The sequence below is a fragment of the Falco naumanni genome, chromosome 11, assembly GCF_017639655.2.
Source record: "Falco naumanni isolate bFalNau1 chromosome 11, bFalNau1.pat, whole genome shotgun sequence".
NCBI lineage: Eukaryota > Metazoa > Chordata > Aves > Falconiformes > Falconidae > Falco > Falco naumanni.
Genome location: NC_054064.1, coordinates 6,913,573 through 6,934,112, shown reverse-complemented (window position 1 = coordinate 6,934,112; position 20,540 = coordinate 6,913,573). Strand labels below are relative to the sequence as shown.

Below are 20,540 nucleotides of genomic sequence, written 5' to 3'. Positions count from 1 at the left end.
CAGACAGCTTGCCTTTACAAGTGGAAGTGCTTGCTTTTTGATGTTTTATCCAGCTGCGTTAGGAGTCTCAAGAAAAAAAAAACATTACAAAGAACGCCCATAAGGACCAACATAGTCACCTACTTTGGTTATAAGTTCAAAAAAATTGTTTAAGTGAAGACTATTTCTTGTGGAAACTGGCAGAGGCCAGATTTTTAATGGATTAGTCTCAAATAAGAATTTAAGGCTTCAAACTAATGAGCACATCCTCATAAGGCACTTGGGATGTTTAGTGCAGACAAAGTAATTCCTACTCTGAAAAAATGCAGAAACAATTTTTGATTCAAAACAATTTAACAGGTCAAATCAAGACATCCAGTCTTAGTTTTCAAACACTGAAACTGCACATATACTTAATTATTTCCTCCAATCTTCTACAGTAAACCCCTGACTACACAGTTTGCCAGCTAACAACGTTCGAATCTCAGTATTCATGCAAGAATCATAGCCTTTAAAGTATTATATTCAAAGATTAATATTGTTCTATTAATGCTTCCAATCAACTATTTTTCAGGCAACTCAGATCAAAATGCATGTGATCATCAACACCTCTAATTTTTCTGATGGTCATTTTTAGTGCAGATACTGGCCAAAGTCGTTCTATTAAAAACAGTTAACTTTTGCATAAGAAAAAAAAAAGTTACTTTTCATCCATTCTGCTGCGCATTTTTTTAAGTTTCTGCATAATGCTACTAGTCTCACTGCTGGAGATGGAGATTGGGGAAGGGCTCCGTGTTTCTGCATCAGTTGGAAGCGGGCTGGAACCATTGCTCTGCTTGGTGTCATCCTCGCTGTGAAGTTCCTGCAATTGTTAAAAAAAAAAAAAGCAACACTAAAAGTAAGAATAGTTATTTTACAATCATCTTAAAAATTGTGTTAGTTCACCTTCTCCCCAGATTACATCAAATACTACTTCAGGTAAGTTTGCCCACCTGCAGATTTAACTTCATTTTCCCACTTCCTTTTAATTTGACATAGAAGTATTTTAGTACACCCTTTCCCCCTGTAATTTAAGTTCTCCCTTAACTGTATCTAGAACAAAAAATTCCAGCAGAATTTAGTTACCTAAACAGGAAACCAATCCTTTCTATACTACTACTACTGTTCAACTTGCGTCTCCTCAAAATTTTGTAAGGAGGCAGACAGTTACAAAATCCCATCTTGCCATCTCGTAATGGAGAACTTAGTGTAGTGACACTAACATACACACAAAACAGCAATTTTGGGTTTAGTGCTAACATTTAGTTCTTTGGGGTCTGATAAATAATCAAACAAAATCAGAGCCTAAGAGATCTAAGCATCAAAACACTGATGTTCTCGAAGTCATTAGTTAAGCTTGAGAATTAACAAACACCATCTACTGCCCAGTTAAAGCAAAACATTTCATAACTACTCCAAATACATTTCCTTAAACAATACTTTAAAGAAATTAAACACAAAATTGCTGAGATAAAGAGGATGAGATCGTTTGAGGCAGACAAAACTTCCAAGTGATAGCTCTAATCTCTTAGCTTTCCATTCCTCTAAACACTGAAGTCAAACACCAGCTGCACGATCAGAGAGGTAGGACTCCAGCTTCTGTACTGAACACTTACCAGCTTGTTTTCTCCTGCAGACTTTAGTTTTTCCTGCAGTTTCATTGTAGTCTGACGGATCCGTTCTATTTCTGCCTGCTGTTTAAGGATCAGCTGTCTCTCTTTCCGAGCAGCCTTGTTAGCCTCTTGAAGACGCTTAATTTCTGCCTTTTAGGTATGAAAGATTAAGCATAAGAATTGTGACAGACAGCTTTCAAGAACACACTCTAAAGCTGCCACAGTGTCCGCTATGGGTTTAAAATTACTGCAATTACATGATGAAGTAACTAGCCTGGACTTCAGCAGCAAAGAACAGATCTATGAATACTTTAAAGTCTCAACCAATGAGATTATTGATACAGAAGGACCCTTTAAAACAAAGTGTTAAGTACTACAGAAATGTGAATAAAACTTACTGGTAAGAAATACTGCTAGCTTCCTATCCAAAAGCCTGGTATGGAGCTCTCAATTCTTAGCTTTTACAGTGTCTGAAATGTTTAATGGCTATACAGGGGTTTCAACAGGATTTTCCTAGAGGGCATCAGTTACCTTTTCCTGCTGTAATCTGAGCAGCAGACCACGCTGCCTCTTTCGAATAGGAGGCATCTTATCATCCTCTCCCTTGTCTCGCAAATGCCTGCAAATAGTTTGGAGGAAAGGATTAAATAAGGAAAAAGTGCACAACCACGAGCCTTTTACTCTTTAAAGTAAAAAAAAAAAAAGTTGACTCTTCCTAACTTGCAGAAGAGTATATGCCTGTATTTAATTGTTAGCATATTCTATAGCGGAATATTTTGTACTGTGTAGTTAGACATGCACAGTTAAAAGGCCAGGTGAAATGAGATGTCACATAAATGGGTAGAAACTCTGGAGAGGCAGCATGCTCACCATTTGAGCAAGTCCTGTCCCAAGGAAGGTCACTTGGGTAGTCATTACCTCACAATCCTTTGTCAAAGCCACAATGACAAGAAATTAGAAGAAAACCTCTGGTGAACAATGCAGAGAGTGACCATGGAAAAGTATTATTGGTTAAATCTGGCCACCACTGTTCAGTAGTATCACTCGGTACTTCAAGTAGCATTTCAGGACAAAGTATATGTTAGGCTGGAAACAAATCATGAAGTACAACACACATCCAGATTCACAAAATTTGGCCTGAGTCAACCAAAACAACCTCAGACAGACAACAAGCTAATGGAGGTCTCTTTGACGGTGTCACAGCTTCTTGAGTTAAGACTTGCAGATTAATGGCTGGGACTACCTTCTCTGACTGACAAATATCTGACCTTCTGCTGTTTCAAGGAAATTCTCTTTTATCAGACCACATTCAATGTAAACATCACTTACAAACTGGGTTCTGTTCTTTCCAAGTGACAATAACGTTTGTATAGATTACTGACGTCAGATTAGTTCAACTATTGATACTTTATAAGGGAGAGGTAAGCTGGAAGCAAAATCTTACAAAAAAAATTCAAGTAAAAGTGTAAGAAAAGGGTCAGTCAGCATCAGAGCTGCCTTACTTCTTCTGGTGTTCCAGCCAAGCTAATTCAGCCTTGGTCTTCTCTTTCAGAGCCTTCTCCCGGAGCCGAAGCAGTGAGGACTGATGAGCTGCTCTCATTTCCTCCTCTTTCATATACTGTCTTACCATCTCCATAGTAAATTTAGAGAAACTATCTTGCCCCCCTGAGAATGGCATGCTTAGGTCCTAGAAGGCAAGACAAATTTGGCATGTTTTGATAATACAGAAATTCCAAGGCTTTTTTCAATTACGAAGTGTGCATGTACACACACACACACAAAACCAAAGGAAAACCAGCTTCCCCTCTTACACCTGAGCTTTGTGCAGACCAGCTTTTTCTGCCCTGGGCTGCATGACAGTTTTGGGATGTCCCTTCTTGGGCCAGAGAGCATCCTCTTGTACTTCCTAGCTGCGTGTAAGCATAGTAGGAAGACTTAATCCACTGGGCTTTTATAACCTGCCTCAAAAAGTCACTCCTCCAAAGCCGCAAGTGAACAGGTAGAGGCCTGGATGGACTGTTCCGTAAGTCAAGTCATCACATGTGTAGAACAGTGACATACAGCATGATTCACACAACTCTAAGCTTTGAGATGCTCAGAGAACCACAAGGAGAAAAGAGTCCTAAAGTTTGTAAAGACAACTACAAATGGCTCACTTGAAGCTCAGCAGCTTAACTATTTCAGTTCAGTTAATTTACCTTAACTATGGTTGCTTAACCCACCTTGATAGATGACAGAGCTGTTTTCTCTGGGGAGACTTCCTCATCAGAATCATCACGATTACCCCGTTTCTTCTCCAAGTTATTTCTGCGATGACTCTCAGAGGGCAGCAAAGACCGAAACGACTTTTCCTCAATCTCATCCTCTGTCATGGACTCATCAAATTTCAGGGAATACTCTGTTGCAACAGAAGCAGAATCTAAGGGAGAAATCAGAGAAGTGGTTTTATGCTCAGGTATGTATCATGAATGCAGTTTTAACTCTCTCATCTCAGTGAGGTTACGGGGGCAAGAAAGACAGGAAGATAACTAATGCAGAAAAATCGGTGTTTTTAGAAAAGAGTGATCATGAGTTCGAAGACATCATGAAACACTGTTATCTAGCTTCAAAAGGCCTAACAGACTTCTGTACACAGGTGTAAACACATTTCTGGGACTGTGCTGAAACAGCTGGCATTCAGCCTGTGTATTCAGCAAGCGAACATCTGGCTATAACTAGCACAGCAGAAAGTAGAATAACCCACAGACTCCATCACTCAGATGTGTAGGATTTCAAAGGTTCCCATCTCACTGTGCCGTCCTCTGTTACCTCTTAAGAGGCTACCAATTCCCCTGGGGCTCTACTTTCTCCACCCATATTCCCTCATTTATTTCACAAACTAATTCTGAAACAGCATCTCCCTCCCTCTCTCAATACCTTCACATTCATCACACACAAACAATACAGCTAACCTTTTTCATCTGGCAGTGATAAAATACTATCACTTGGCAAGGAATCATCCACACCAGTATGAGCCTGCTCTTCAATACTGCTAGTTATCTTTTCACGACGGGAAAGTTTTTTCTCATTCTCCTTCGAAGAAGGAACTGAAGGACTCTCTTGGCGGCTGCTGGTACTACTGTGTTATCAAGAGATAAGGTTTTTTAAACATTACTTTGCACGTTTCAAAATATTTATATTACATAACTACTGTGAATACCATGATTAACATCCCAGCAATAATTGGCATGCAGAGGGTTTGTATTTGTTTTCAAAGCGCAGCTTAGCTACTTCAAAATTCCAAGCCTCATCAAGCTGCTGATTGACAATGGAACTTGTTATTTTTATTCTACCTCAGGATGCAAGTGGTTTGTAGGTAGGCACACCCTCTACCTGGCAACGAGTACTGACGATAAAACATTGCAAACATCTCTCCTTACATTTTTTTAAAGTATGAGCGAGACAGTGATATTGTTTTAAATCAGAAGAACTACAGAGGATAAAATCATTCCAGCTGGTCAAGATCAGAGAAGGGCTGTGAGAAACTTCACAGGACCTAACTAGATCACGTAAGCGAAAAGGAAACAAAAAGCTAAAATCCAGTATCAAACACAGGCAAGATACTGGAAAGCAACAGCAGAAATGAGTCAAATCTAAACCTCAGACAAGCAATACTCCAGGCCTTTCATGTAAAATCTCAAGCCAGTGCAAAGCAGCAGTGAAGAAAAAACAAACCCCTAACAAAATGGCCAGATACACAAAGAACAGAACAGAAAGTAATGCACGTTAGAGTAGGCAGCTCTACAGGTGCCTGCACCGCGTTTTCATTCTAGCCCATTTCAAAAAGACACCGAAAAAAATGCGAAGGGCACAAAATGCACGTATTTAGGACAGGGAAAAAGACTCAGATAAACAGAGACTTAAAGTGACTTTTAGGTTACAAAGGTGACACAATATAAGTATGTAAGTAGGCCACAGCACAGAAATCAGAATAGTCTCAGCTCAACAATTTCTGAGGGTATTACATCCAATCAAAGCCAAGGCCACATCCCAAGTTCTGAACACCTGCAAGGACAGAGGATCCCATAACCTCCCTACACCCCCATTGGTGTTTGACCACTCTCACAGGGAGCACTTTTTTTTTCCCCAATGATTTTCCCCTTTCTGCAGTCCGTCACCATTGCCTTTTGTCATCTCACTGTGCACCTCCAAGAAGAGTCTAGCCTTGTTTTACCTAACAACCCACCTTTAAGATACTGCAACTAGATCAATGCACCCTCAAGCCTTCTCTTTTCTAGGTTAAGTTAGCTCAGTTCCTTCAGCCTCTCTTTTACATCACAGACTCCAGCCTCCTAACCATCTTGGTGGTTTCCCCACCAGACTTGTGCCAGCATGTCAATGTCTGCTCTTTACCAAGGAGCTCAAAACTGGACACTGTATTCCAGATATACAGAAAAACCGTTTCCCTTCACTGGCTTGCTAGACTCTTGCTAATTCAGCTGAATGAGAAAGTACATGTGGAACTCAACTATTCCTAAGTTACGAAAGAGAAAAGTGTCCAACTGGAACAAATACAAAACTGAAGATACTAACACGCAATATACCATTACACTGCTGACCACAGTGTGGTAGGACTTCTAATTAAAAAGACAAAGCATATTCTGGTAGGCATGTAAACCTTCAAGCTCTGGAATATAAGGCAGCTTTACTTGTTGGAAGGGTTTAATATTGACTTTCCCTCTTTAAAAAAAAAATATTGGAAGGAATTTTGATAGTCCTTTGTACTTTAGTCTTATTTATAGCAAAAAACCCCTGTGTAATCTAAACTCTTCTTACCTCTGATCATGAACCTTTGACCTTGAGGATTCTGAATAACTATCAAACATTGGCGAGTATGTCTGTTTTGAGTCACCCGTCTCCTCTTTACCTTGTGATATGGCACCAGACTCACATTTCCTGAGAAAGAAAAGCATTTTGGGCAAATCTGCATTGTCTTAAACCAAAGAATAATAGAGTTTTCACAAGCTTTCATCAGTTTACTATAAATTCCTGAAAAGATCACAGCTTAGACTAGTTACATTATTCCACAAAACATTTAGAACATCTTTTTCTGCTCTTCTACATAGAGCTTCACAGAATCAGTTAATGTCACCTCTGGCATACACTATTAAGGCCATAAAGACGGAATCTAAACTCTTCTTAAATTCTCACTCAGAACATCTTAAAATTTTCTTCAAGAATAGGTGAAGCAAAACCTAACAATTTTTACTTCCCCCTTCCCAAGATGTGAAACATTAGGCAAAACCTGTTCGTATCAGTACGAGCTCTCAGTTGTTTCATGAACTCTGAATGATGCTGTCGCTGGTGGTCAAACAAGGTGGTGACTGGAGCAGCTGGAGCACTCACAGGATCTGAGATCTGGGTTCGTGCTAGCTCTGTCATCTGAGCACAATAAAAATCAAAGAAATACAATGAGCTTATCAGCATCAAAATGTTTTTGAAAGAGAGAATATTCACTCTCACAGGCAATTTACTGAACAAATTTACAGGCATTTATTGAATGTGTAAGACATGGTTTTAAGATTATTTGTAATAACATACATGTCAATTTTGGTTGTAGGAGGTGCTTATTGCTCTTTAAATACATATTCTTTAACTTATGAAGAGGGCAGTTATTGACAAGAAACATGCAAGATACTACTTATATCATTGTAATCAACTTAACCAAACTCTGATCAGTAGAATGACTCCTACATAATAAAACATTCCTGACTTACCATTAGAATTAATTTAAAATAAACCCAAAACACACAAATGGCAGAAACAATGTTTTCTTCTTCATTTGAAGTGTATCTTGCCCAAAGAGCAAGAAGTATTCTTTCCACTCCAAAGGAAGCAACAAGTTTAAGTTCCAATACCATGCAAACTGTCAGGTCTAAAACTGGCAGCATTAAAATAAATGGATAGCCATAAATTATCCTTTTTAATGTATGTTTCTAGTCAAGTACACAGTGACTGCCAAAAACTTCAGAAACCACAGCAGATAACACTGGTTTTCAGAAGCTTTAGAATTTAGTATTTTTCTTCTTGTTCAAGGGTTTGTGTCTTGCAGAGCAGGGAACTCTGGTTGGTATTAAAGGTAGGAATAACCTATATTTCAATAACTTCCAATACACATAGTGAGTTTCTTTGTTAACTCTTCAATTAACATATACAAATTTTATAGAAACAAGTAGTATTTTTTTAAATTGGATTGTCTGTATATATCACCCACTGTTTTCTCCTTCATTACTACGACAGTCAACTCTAAGCAAACAAACTTGTATAGTAGCATGCTACATTATCTCTTTTGCAGAAGATAAAACTCCATTCCTTTACACATAAACAATTATAGAGTACATCCAAAAATATTCCCAGCACGTTGGTAACTGGCATTTCCATTGCTGCATTCCAGTTCAAATAAATGTTTTTTCAACTGAATATCAGAAGTCATTTCTGAACATGGATGGAAAAGCTACTCTGCTAGCCCATCACCACTGACCAGGTCCTCATCAACTGCTCCACTTACTCTTGGACTTCAAACATAAAGCAAGCCAAGCAATTAAAACTCTATACCAAATAAAAGCTATCTCCGTTTCTTCTACTTTGTTTCTTAATTGGTTTCTACCTACTTCAGCTCTATAAACTACAAATATTTGCCTTTATCCAAGACCTCACTACCTACTACCAACAACTACTACATGTATCTGAGATGGCCGAGCTTTTCTGCTTCTTTAACCTAACCCATTCTTGTCCATTCAAAAATTATTTAAACTTCAAGTTTCAAAGCCCAGAACAAGTACATCAGTATTATTCTACAGTCCCATTACCCATCATAAAACCAGCCTTGCTAAGCACCATCATGTGTGTAAACTGTGAACAGTTACATTCCCACTCATCAGCCTCCTCCACTCCATCCCTAACCCTAATCCTAATGACTGCTAAACTAGGAAGAAGCAAAAGCATTTCTTCTGTGGGTTTGAATTAGTTGTTTTTTTTTAAAACTGTGTTTCTTACCTATAAGTGAAGCAGCTGCTACGTACAGGGAACAACAAATATGCAAACTGATAAACCAATGTATAAAACTGACAACTAATAAATATTCTGTATACCACAAGAACAGACACTCAAAAAGCCTTGAAACTCTGTATCAAGTTAAGAGCTCTGCTGAAGATCTCCCCCTTCCTTATTTTGTTTTTATTTTTTGGTCCCCTACCTTCAGAAGTAAGCAAAATTGTTATTTCCCTGCTTTTCCAATTTGATTTGCATATGAAATAGATACAGGATCAACCCCCAGTGGAGCGCAACTCTTACAAATTCAAGCTGATGTGTTCACTTCCATCAATCTACCCTGGAAGAACAAGCTTCTTAACAGTTCATTAACTGGAAGATCATAAGAACAGTGAACATGGATTTAAGGCTGCTGACGGACTTCTAAGTAATGATGTCAGAAAAGCTCCTTTAAAGTCCTATCATTTGTCACGTTAAAGTTGCACTGACACTGAACAGACAATAACATAGAGGCATAAAAGTATCCAAAATAATACTGAAACTATAACAGCTTCTTTCTTTCACTCAGGACCTTACCTCACGAATCTGGTGAGGAGCATCTGCAGTGCCAAGTACAGTTCCTGCCTGCTTGGTTGCAGCCTTGCAGGGGGTCTCTTGTACAGCCTCCTGCCGTGACTGGACCAGTTGCTGCAGTGACTCTGCATGGACCTATGCAGAAAACACAGCCAGTTCAGCTCCTCAGAGTTCTCTAGTTATAATAACTACAGATTTATGTCTCAAAACCTACATGAAGAAAAGTTTGAAATTGGCCCCTAAGAGCTGTTTTCAGCTATATTAAACCCCTTCAGCACTTTCATGATGTTTACAGCTTCAGATTAAGAATACTTGTAGGCATGAATTTACTTACAGCATTTTGCCTGTTATACACTCCACATTTTTTGAAGGGCAGCATTACCTGAGCTGCCTTCTGCCTTGCCTCGTCCAGTTGTCTCTGACTTTCTAGAGCTTCTTGTTCAGCCTTGATTTTCAAAAGAGCTAAGTCCCGTTCATGGCGCTGCTGCTGTGCCTACGGATCAGAAAAACAACTTTTAATCATGCAGGTTACACGAAAAGACCTTTTTTGCCTTAGCCACTTGCTGCATCCACCTCTGAAAGATCTAGACCTACTCTACTGGTGGTGCCTCTTCTGCTAAAGTAAAACTTTCAGCCTACCAACTGACACTCCCTTCTTACGTAGACGGTAAATAATGCATATTCCTCATACTCTTCCACCACAGCGTAGAAAGAAAGAGGACTTAAAGACCAATTAACTCAACAAACTAGAACAAGCAATCTTGTCAACGTAAAGAAATTTCAACCAAAAATATCCTTTTAATGGAGTAAGACAAATGATCCTGCCTGAACAACTACACTGCATGGCACTGGGACCCAAAATAAAATTTTCATTTTACTGAAGTACACAATCAAAGCAGCAATTCCCACTAATGGTACATTAGTGACACAATCTAAAGTCACCAGTTTCTTGGTGTCAACTTAAAATAAGAAAGATAATAGGCATTAATCCTACAAATTGGACATCAAAGATGCCCCGTCGCACCCATCACGATTTCTCTGCATTGCTAAGGAAAGCGTAACTTGCCCTAATTTGATTGATTTTCTTGCAAAATAAAAAAAGGAAGGTTAAAGGAAGGTTAAGACAAGGAAGTATTTTTCCATTACCTTCAGAATTTGAGCCAAAGAAACACTCTCCTGCTGGGCAAGTGATATGCCTCGTACTCGTTCTGCATCAGTAAGCTGTCGTACAGACTCCTCAATAGCACTGAGGTAGTTCAATTCTGCTGACAAACGATGCTGAAGACCAGCAGGGGAGAAGCGCATACATCCTGCAGGATAAAACTTAACAGTCAACTTCCACAGACTTTACTGCCCCACATCAAAAATAAAGGGGGAAACCCGCCCCTCCCCTGCTCTGGGAGTGGTATGGTTTTACCAAAACAACTCACCACTCGCTGAGGCTGCTCCTGCTGCAGACCTGCTAGTCCCCAGACTCAGGTCGGGGAAGGCTACATTAGGCTTCAGCCCTGACGCTGTACTTCCAGAAAAGCCAGCAGGTGACTTGACCCTTTCAGCTGTATTGCCTATAGAATCAAACTGCAACATTTTTTGGGAACCAGGAGATGGGGAAGAAGTCGGTGTCTTCTGGGATCTTCCCTTATCTGAGAAACTGGCAGCAAAACAAGAGAAGGAGTCAATATTCCCCTAAGTCCAGCCATTTGATAAGACAATAAAGCAATAACCTAGTTCTTCCACTAATACACACCAAACAGATCCATGCAAAAGATACAGTCTTCTATTGTTTGTACAGGCCCAGTCTACCTTTAGGAAATGGGCTCATGAGATGGGTTTTGTACCTATATCCCAGTTTCGGGTTAAGTTTCTAGAGCACCCTATTTCCCCCCCCCCCCCCCCCCCCCAAGTATTAAACCTAGTTAGCGTAGGGACACACACATACACACACAGAAAAAATATTAACATCGTATCTACACGTTCTTCAGGGCCAGACAAACAGTTTCAATGCCTCCTGTTAGGAACCTGGCATGAGAAAGTCAGGATGCGCTCATCTGCATGTGCATTCACACATCTGTTTTGAGAGGCTGAGTGAAGAGCTTCTACTCACAGGATATTAGGGCAATAACTTGATACCAGAATACAATGAACAGTATTTTTAAACAGTAAACAGGTTACTATCAGCATGTGGATGCATCTGAATGAGATAAGCCATTGCCCTGAGTCTCGATCGCTTTCACTTAAAATGCAATGAAATGCTTGAAGGCCAAAACTTCACTTCAACAGTTAGTAAAATACTACAGCAACACTGCTCAAGAGAAAATTTAAGACATCTCTTCTTTTAAACACACAGAAAATAATGCAGACACTTCTTAAATCTAATATTCCAATTTTATTAAGCCAAAGAAGATTAACAGCGGCTTCTTAAATCCCTTAGGAAGATGTTTTGCTTTACTTGGCACATCTTGGGAGGTCACAGGACCTTTCAAATCCAATACTGGATTATCAGTGAAAGTCACCCACATAAGTCTACACTCTTTTCTGAGGATTAGTTCACCTCTCAAAAAGCATCAACTCACAGAGCTGCATAGGCTTATGAATATTAGCTGAACACAAGTGTAGCCAAAAATGTCTGTGGATCCCACTGAAAAGGGCAAGATAACTTAATAGGTTGACCAGCTATTCCTCCCTCCTCCCTTCTTACATACCATTTGAGAAGTGGAAAATGAAAACTGTATTTCAATGCTTAAGGTACTGAACCTGACAAGACACCTCTATCAGCCAGTTATCCTTACAAAAACAGAGGAGTCATTTGGGAAGGAATCATTGTTTTGTATTTTCTCTTACTACAGCCACCTACTTTAGGCTTTTGTGTTTAAAATACGAAAATTTTAATTTCACTTAAAAATGAAGGAAAAAAGAGAAAAAAATTTGAATGTCATTAAAAAAAACATTTTCTGCATTGCCATCTTACTAACATTTGATCATTTCTGTTACTCTCCCTTTGCACATCCAAATGCAGTGCCATTTTTGATAACATGCCATAAGGCTACCAAGCTTATATTTGCATACAGTCTTATAATGTTCATGTTACCTCATCAGGGAGTGTCCAGACAAGTTTTCCAGTGTGCTGTCTGTATCTGGGTTCTGCTCATGATCTTTACTAGAAATTCTGCTATTTGATAAGGATTTTTTTGCCTGTTGGGTTCCCCAGTCTAATTCAGAAAGCCTTTTATCTTCTTCCGCAGAAAAGTGGTGAGAACTTCCATTGAAAGAGTCCAACCCTAAGAAATAACAACATTGCCTAAAGTTTACATTTGGTATTCTATTTATGACTACCTGACCATCAAGAGCCCCAAAACAAATAATTGAGAATTTTTTTCCTCAATTAAAGATGCCTTTGAGTGAGAAGTCTACAAATCCAACAAGCAAGAAACATAAATTTGGCAGCTTCCTACAGGAGATTAAGTTCTCTTCTGCATATTGTGTCCAGTGCCAACAAAACTGTCATTCAGCTTTCATTTCAGCACACTATCTGCTAATCTAAAGAAAATACACATTTGACTTCTCGATACTGATAACCAGAATAAAGCCTAGCTTTCTTTGGGTAAGCTAGAGAGTTTTGAAAAAAGAGGAAAAGAGATTATTTGGAATTGCCAATCCTATTTTTCTCATCCTTTTATTGGCTTTAAACCTAACTTTTTCTTGTTATCCACTGCTGATCTAGTGAGAGTATACCAAATCTCAAGTTTCTCCATGGTTTTGTAATATACAAGTTACCATAGGAATAAGCGTATTTATTAATTTGTGCGCTTATAAAAACTGCCTTTGATCCAAAGATGAAGCATACAGGCAAACTTGTTGTTGCTTTCATAAATGTGGCCCAAACTCTGATTTCTCAGCAGCCTACTGGAATTTCCTCAGTACAGAATCTGAGGATAGTTCTCACATGATATTAAAACTAACTAATTTGTTAGAAGGCTGGTTTAGGAAAAGAAAACTTTTCAATGCTGTTAACAACCTCTTGCTTATTTAATTTTAGATTATTTTAAGGTCAGAGAATAATCAGAGTCAAAAAGAATTTAGGAAGGAATTACTGGAGGAATAAATAAATCATACTATCACTATTAGATAACAGTTTCCAGATAAGTAGGACTGCAATTTTCATGACAAGAAAACCCTAAAACCTCCTTCAACAAAAAACCTGCCGCAAACCCAAAACCCTACAGTCAAGTACAGCACTTACGTTCCTTTTTCCCTCTCTTTTTAGAGGAAGCAGATGAGCGAGAAGAGGCTGCAGACCGTGGTCCAGATGAATGCTGAGAAGCAAGTTCTACAGATCGAGGTTCGTGGGGAGACTTCCTGCTCAGAACTTCCTCCTGCATGCTTGAACTGCTGCTGCCAGCAACACTAAAAAGGAGCACATGGACAGTGATGAAGGACTTCCAACTCCCACATTACATTGTGCACAAGAAATCCACCACAGTTTAGAGACAGACAGATAAAACTAATTAGCCCATCTTGAAAAGCATCGATTTTGAGATTAAAAACTGTGATAGCTAAAACACGAGGAAGTTTGGCATGATATTGACCATAATGAAACATGCTTCCAGTAACATGAAACAGTAAAAGATGGGTAACAACCATCCTCCCCAACACTAACTCTTACGAGCAATTTAGCTACAGGCTTGAACAACATAAGAAGGACTCCAAGTATGACTGAATTATACATCATCTCTGGGCACGTAGATATCATCAATTGACACATACATGAGTGATTTTCCATAAAGGATTACAAAGAATTTGCAAAAAAGAGGGTAATGCATCATATACTAAATACCAACAGAAGACCTATCAAGAAGTTTAATCTGAAAGAAACCATTTCTTGCAGCCAACATGGTTTCAGTGTGCAAAGTGCCTTTTACCTTCCTTTCTTCTGAGGTGAAGTATCACCAGTACAAACACAGTACTTGTGACCTCCCCCAGGATGCCCAAAAGACGTTAAGTATATCTCATTACCAAAAAAGAGGTGTTAGAAAATTCAGGAAGCCACATGAGTTCAGTAGTCATATGAAGAGTCTAGGATTTCCAGTCTTCAAATTTTTGTCTGAACAAAAGGTTTTAGAAGTTCTTACAGACAATTTATGTATCTATTACTAAGCATTACTGAACCCTTACTGAAAGCAATCATAGGCTTTTTATAAAATTCTGAAGTACCGAAGGTTTTTTAACACTTTCAAGTATCTTTTCCCTTTTCTAAATTACAATGACTGACCAGCTGAGCATTATAGCAGCCACACAAGTTGGAGAACTCATTTTCACCCGACTACAAAGGGTAAGAACCTCACCTAAAGTTACCTGGCCAGACTGAAGAACAACAAAAATTAGAGAGAGAACAGGAATACTTCAGTCATGCTGGTTATTATATTAACTGCAAGGTCCCAAGGAAATACCTCATCACTTTGGCTAGTATTACAATACAGCATAGCATAAAAGATACCTAGCATATTGTGAAATTTTGTATTAACTATGTTCTGTTAAATTCTGCATTTTGATTTTTTACAAGAAGCCTAACATACAGTTACCTGAAGTCACGTGCCATCTTTTTTTCTGTTAAAGTGCCGCTTCCCTGCGATGAGGCAAAATCATCTTCGTAAGAAACCACACTCTCTGGAGGGCTCATGGCAGGCAGTAAAGGGCGCAGAAGGGCAGCCCCTCCATTCAACCTTTCATCGAACACTGAAGTGTGGATGAAGAAGACAAAAAAAAAAAAAAAAAAAAAAAAAAAAGACAAATGCAAATGTGCATCAAGCAGGTAATAAGGCTGCAGGAATTAAAATGCTCCCAACCATGAGTTACACAGACTTCCTTTCAAACACACAAACATCAGGAGAACAACAGTACAGCCATCCCATGGCAGTTTTAGCAACACAACATGCAGCCTTCCTCTTCTTGTAAATTATTGAATACTCCATTAACACACTCCAGCTAAAACGTTCTTGAAGAGCGCAGTGCTTGTGAGTAGAGCCATCTGCAGAAAATTTAAATGCAATCATCTTTAAGGGAAATAAAGGAAAAAAGAATCAAGAAAAAGCACAAGATAAAAATCAACTTCTCCGAAAATATTCCTCCTCCAAATGAGGAACTCAAGGCAACAGGAACAGTACTCATAAAATGAAGAATAAAATTGTACAAAATACAAAAATCAAATGAAATGTCCTGCATGGGGCACTTGTCAAGCATGCCCTAAGACACCAACACCTGAAACAGGCTCATTTAAGCAAGAGACTTTCCCTACTGATACACCAAAACCTTACCTTTTCAAAATCCTATATTGTTACTGGAGCTCTAATTATTGCACTACTTTGAGACAGTATCAAGTAACTCATATGAGCAAAGATGCAAAAGGAAAGTCCACATGGTTCAGCCACTGAAGTTACGTTTCTAACAATACAGTAAAGCTGTATTATTCTTGTGCAGGGAGAAACCGGGATACATGCAAGCACTCGTTTAAGCCGTAACACAAGTGCTGCATAAAGCATGCATCTTCCTGCCTTAACTGATAGAGGAATGATGTGTTATAACAGATGATCTGGAGTGCATATAAAGTAGAAGGATGCACATTCCAATCCAGAGGATCTGTCCTCCATGGAGGACAGAACTACTTCCAAACGCACTCTGGGAAATTCAGATTTAGTATGCAATTTTTGATAAAATAAATGTAAACTTTACATTCACAATTCCATAACTACGGTTGTCCTTAATACATGTAGCCCAGTATATGAACTGGTTATTGATCTAGAAATACAGAGCAATCTAATACAAAAATAACCTTCTTCCAGTTGAAAAGTACGGGGTTTTTTCCTTCTTTTTTTTACCTTAGACAAGAAGGCAGGGGGAAATAATTTATCATCCCAAAGTAAAGTGAGAAAACCTTACACGGATTCATGTCTGAGACATCCAAAAGCACATTCCTTACCTGCAAAGTATAAAGTGTAAGGAGTAGTAACACTGGAGAACAGCAATTTACAAGAGCTTTGAGAAATTTTTCCATTTTTACCTTTTCCATGAAGCTGGTAACTTTTCGCAAAGATGTTGATGACACTGTGGGGGCTTCCCTTTGCCAGTTCCTCCCACGGTCCCTTGCTGTGTGTGCCACTTGTCTGAGCGACAAGTGGCAAATACTTCTCAGCTGCTTTCTGAAACTCCTTTATGGGCTCAAAAGCATTTCTCTCCCGAATGCAGAAATCCTTCTCTTGCAACGTCTCCAGCATCTTCAGTGGCAACTGTTTGTGCTGGCCTCCCTCCTCTTCAGAGAGGCCTCCGTCACTCAGGAGAGGCCCTTCACTGATGGATTCGATGCTGGACTCATGAGGAATTGCAGCTTTATTCAGAGTGTAAGCCTGGTTTTCACGCCCTGGGGAGTCACTCTGCCTTTTAGATAAGTGTCCTAGTACCCCTTCACGCCTGTTAGCAGTGGGGGACCTCATTACAAGGCTGACTGCGTCAGTATGAGGCCTGATCGTCTCAGGGAGTTTTTTAAATTCACTAAGGTTGCCTACCCCAGGAAGGCTGTCATCAAAGGCTGTGTGAGACACACAGGTACCCAACATTTTTTGAATTCTGGCTGAAAAAGCATCTTCATTTTCCTCTCTCACAGGAGGACTCACAACCTTTGCCCACCGACCATCATCCTGGTTTTCTTGCATAAATTCATGGCCCGAGTTCCACATGGTACCATAATTGATACCAGCCCCAGCCAACTTTTTGGCTTCACTTTCAATTCTGCTAGAAAGGGAAGCAGCTGTAGCTCTCAAAGCTTCAATCCGATCTAATTTGCTCTTATATTGGTTAGCAGTAGGTTTTACTAAGAGATTCTGCTGTGCACCAGATGAATTCAGGTATGGCTGAGGCATCAGGGTCAGCGATCCCGCAGGTGCAGCATGGGTCCTCCTGCCTGCCAACATCGCATCACACTCCTTTGACAAAAGGTCTATCTGCTCCATACTCCAGTGCTGGGAGCAAGGGCCTCCAGCTGAGCCCATGGGAGCTTGCGGGTGAGAGAGCTGGACTCTCGGGCTCAACCTGTCTGGCTGTACCCATGGAGGCTCCATCAAATCACTCCTGAAATGAAAAGTCAGCACTTAAGTTGATGATTTATACAAGTTTTAGACGAAAGTATCATTGCCCCTACTGTATTTTACAGGAAGAAATACTTTTTTGTGGAATCAAAGGGGCAGGGAATGGGACTGTAAACAGTTACAGAATGTTATTTAAAAAACGTCCAGCACATCCCAAATGCGATATGCCGTTTATGGTGTACTGTGTGTTTTAGGGTGGTAACAAGCTGAGTGTTTTCAGCAGCAGCAGTAAGACTTTTCCAAAAGTTTCCTGACTTCCAAAGGGAGGAAACTTTTTTTTTTTTCTTTGGAATTTCTTAGCTCCAGCCTTCCCCCTCCAGTTTAACCCAGCCCATGTTTCACTGGAGCTGTCACTTAGGATAGTCAAGAGAAACAGAGAAAAAGAGGACTGGAAATATAAGGATGTTTGAAGTTCTTCAAGACATCTTTTCTTATTTTCAGAGAGCTCACACTTGCATGACAGGAGCTCTGCAGAGATGTTTCTTCACTAACATCACTTGCACATATTCTGAATACTAGAAAACCTGGAAAGTCCCTCACAAAAAACCTGTTGCTTACTATGAGGTTCTTCAAATAACTTACGCAGCCCTTTAAGTCTCATCTCTTCCCTACTATTAGCACCTACATGTTTTTTCCTTACCATGTTACACTAACAATATTTACTGCCATATGGTTTAGCAGCCTATTCTAAGCACAGTACTACACAGCATCCCTAGTGCTTCCTTGAACTTTTTCCAGAAAGGAAACAGGTCTCATTGAATTTACAAAGTCTGCATGGATTTGACCAAATGAAGGTACAGATAATGAAGCAAATATGTATTTAAGAAGCAGACATTCACTATGTAACTAAAAACGAAGACACGCTTGCACATTGAATACTAAGGATATGCAAGAAACTTTATCATTTTTAGTTCCTTATATTTAAGTGTTTGGTTAGGCACCTTGTCTTACAGTAAGAGAAACTTTGACAATATACTGAACAACTAAAAGTGGGGGAAAGCAGCATGGAAGAAAATCGGGAAAGGCTAGTTTCCAAGCAGAAGCAGAGGGTTTTGGTACTTTGGAGACAGTAACTAAAGGCCTGAATCCAAGACAATAGAATAAACAGAAATATCGAACAAAGCAAATAATAAAAATCTACAGATGTATTCATATGATCAGCTTCTCTTGCCCGATGGCAATGGCAGAGGAAAAGTCTCCCAGTATGAAATGCACATCCCCTTGATGCCAGCAAAAGATTAACAGCAACCACCATTCACTTTACTTAGTTACAGACTCACTAAATACCCATATCCAAAATTTTCATGTGCTTTCCTGCATCAGCTTCCTCGTAACTGTGAGGAAACGTCACAGTTGCCATAAAGACAATTATTCTCACTAGAACGTGAACTGAAGAACGTAGTCTATTTTCAACTCTCAGAGATGAAGACTGGAGTATTTTCCTCTCTCTCAAAAAGCCCACAACAGCTCACCTCAGTAGCGGCTGCTGCGGTTCTGAAAGCGACATGTCACTACTTGAAGATGCACTAGGAGGACGCTCCTGAGCCTTGTTTTCCTTGTCGGATTCCCCAGATGGTTGATAACCAGGTCTGGGCTAGAAATGAAGACAACCAGAAAAATGCATTTGCTAAAGCCTGTAGGAGTTTAGAAGCTCTTGTCTCATTAAAATTGAAAAGGCTTACATTTCTCAGCATAGCACCACATCCCTCTGACAACGCAAAGACTTAAAACACAAGACATTTATGGTTTTGCCTCAGCAGAATATACTGGGGAAAAAGCTTTGCTCCCATACTGAACTAGTTCAGCTGAACACATCAACTTGCTATTAGTCTTTTACCATATATTAATCTTCTTTCAGTTCATGATTAGCAAAACTATTTAACCCACTGCTGCTGAAGTTCATCCACTGAAAGCAACTTCAGAGAAAGCTCTTCAAATCACAGTTTGACTCATGTTTAAAGCTTTCTTAAGAGCCAACCTTTATAGCTGCTGTTAGCTAATATCCAGAATTCTGCTACTATTCATAACACAAAGATTATCTCAATCACCTTTGCAGGAGGCCTTGCTCTGCTGAAAAGTGGCCACTGGCAAGGAGGGTCCAGATCAAAACCACTATGTTTCAGGAAAAGCTAGTTTTCTTTGTATCCTTCTTAAATGATAACCAGACCAGGACAACTCATGACCTTCCCAAACATGTGACCTCCTACTCCTGCCATCAACTGCAACACATTAAGTTAGTGAATCAGCTGTACCTGTGTTTCCTGCACCGTAGGCAGCTGAGGTGGCTCTTCTAAAAGCGTATGTTCCAGCAATAGCTTAGAATAGGTTTCCTGTAACCGTTTGGCTGCTGAAGGCTCAGGAGGTGGCACATTCTTCACTTTAGTGAAAGCCTCTTTCTGCTTTCTGTAGAGCTCTTGGAGCCTTTTGTTCTTCTGTTCTGTTGCCTCTTTTTGTGCTTTCTTCTCTTCATTCTGCTTCTTCTTCCTCTCCTCTTGCTGCCTGATGATGTACTGACGAACCTCATCTGTATCATAGTGACGTTTCTTAGAGATCACCTGAGGCTCCTCACTGGCAGCTACCTTGTCTGGTTTCCTTTTGGTTGGACTGTGGCTCCTGGCATTTTGAGAAGGCAAACCAGATTTCTGATTCTGCTTTTCCACATCTTTCTCTTGCTTTATACTCATGGAATCCAACTGCAAGTCATCAAGAATTCCACGTATCTCCACGGGTAGGAAGTCCTTATTTACAGCGGCATGATCTTCTTGGTTATCATCTGGAAGAGCAGCCTCCAGTTTCTTCAGATTATTCTCAGACCGTACTTCACTTCTCGACCTTTGAGAACTTCTTGAAGAGGTTTTATGGGTAATATCCAGCCTGGAATCTGAACCTGTCCTTCCAATACAGCCTGCTAAAGAATAAGACTTGTCAAATGTTTCAAGAAAAAATCAGATTTGGAAAATTAAATGCCATCACCGAAACAGCTGAAAAAGTGAGGATGAGGGAGAAGTGCAGATGTCACTGTAAATGTGCTTTCACTCAGTGTCACAGTCCGATTACAGCAGCCTTTGCTTAGACTGAGCTCACACCCTTTATACTCTTGCCAGCTGCACCACCTCACAGTGATAAGAAGCACAGCAGCTACCACTGCCCCTTACTTGCCCTGTCTGAGATT

At 39.7% G+C, this 20,540-nt stretch overlaps 1 protein-coding gene across 7 annotated transcripts in view; it reads right to left on the bottom strand.

Moving 5' to 3' along the window:
* Positions 1-20,540, bottom strand: part of CEP350 (centrosomal protein 350) — a 76,220-nt gene that overhangs the window by 29,916 nt on the left and 25,764 nt on the right. For 3 of the 7 annotated variants that reach the window (XM_040609893.1, XM_040609892.1, XM_040609897.1), the window contains 18 exons: positions 19,621-20,276; positions 18,841-18,962; positions 16,288-17,351; positions 14,813-14,966; positions 13,474-13,637; positions 12,322-12,511; positions 10,664-10,884; positions 10,380-10,543; positions 9,568-9,726; positions 9,237-9,368; positions 6,916-7,052; positions 6,447-6,566; positions 4,583-4,749; positions 3,854-4,050; positions 3,134-3,318; positions 2,163-2,250; positions 1,635-1,781; positions 684-841 (listed from right to left, as the gene is read on the bottom strand). In XM_040609893.1, coding sequence (XP_040465827.1) covers positions 684-841; positions 1,635-1,781; positions 2,163-2,250; positions 3,134-3,318; positions 3,854-4,050; positions 4,583-4,749; positions 6,447-6,566; positions 6,916-7,052; positions 9,237-9,368; positions 9,568-9,726; positions 10,380-10,543; positions 10,664-10,884; positions 12,322-12,511; positions 13,474-13,637; positions 14,813-14,966; positions 16,288-17,351; positions 18,841-18,962; positions 19,621-20,276 — 4,225 coding nt within the window. The remainder of the gene's footprint in view (positions 1-683; positions 842-1,634; positions 1,782-2,162; positions 2,251-3,133; positions 3,319-3,853; positions 4,051-4,582; positions 4,750-6,446; positions 6,567-6,915; positions 7,053-9,236; positions 9,369-9,567; positions 9,727-10,379; positions 10,544-10,663; positions 10,885-12,321; positions 12,512-13,473; positions 13,638-14,812; positions 14,967-16,287; positions 17,352-18,840; positions 18,963-19,620; positions 20,277-20,540) is intronic. The other 4 variants (XM_040609895.1, XM_040609898.1, XM_040609894.1 and 1 more) reach the window with 3 other exon arrangements.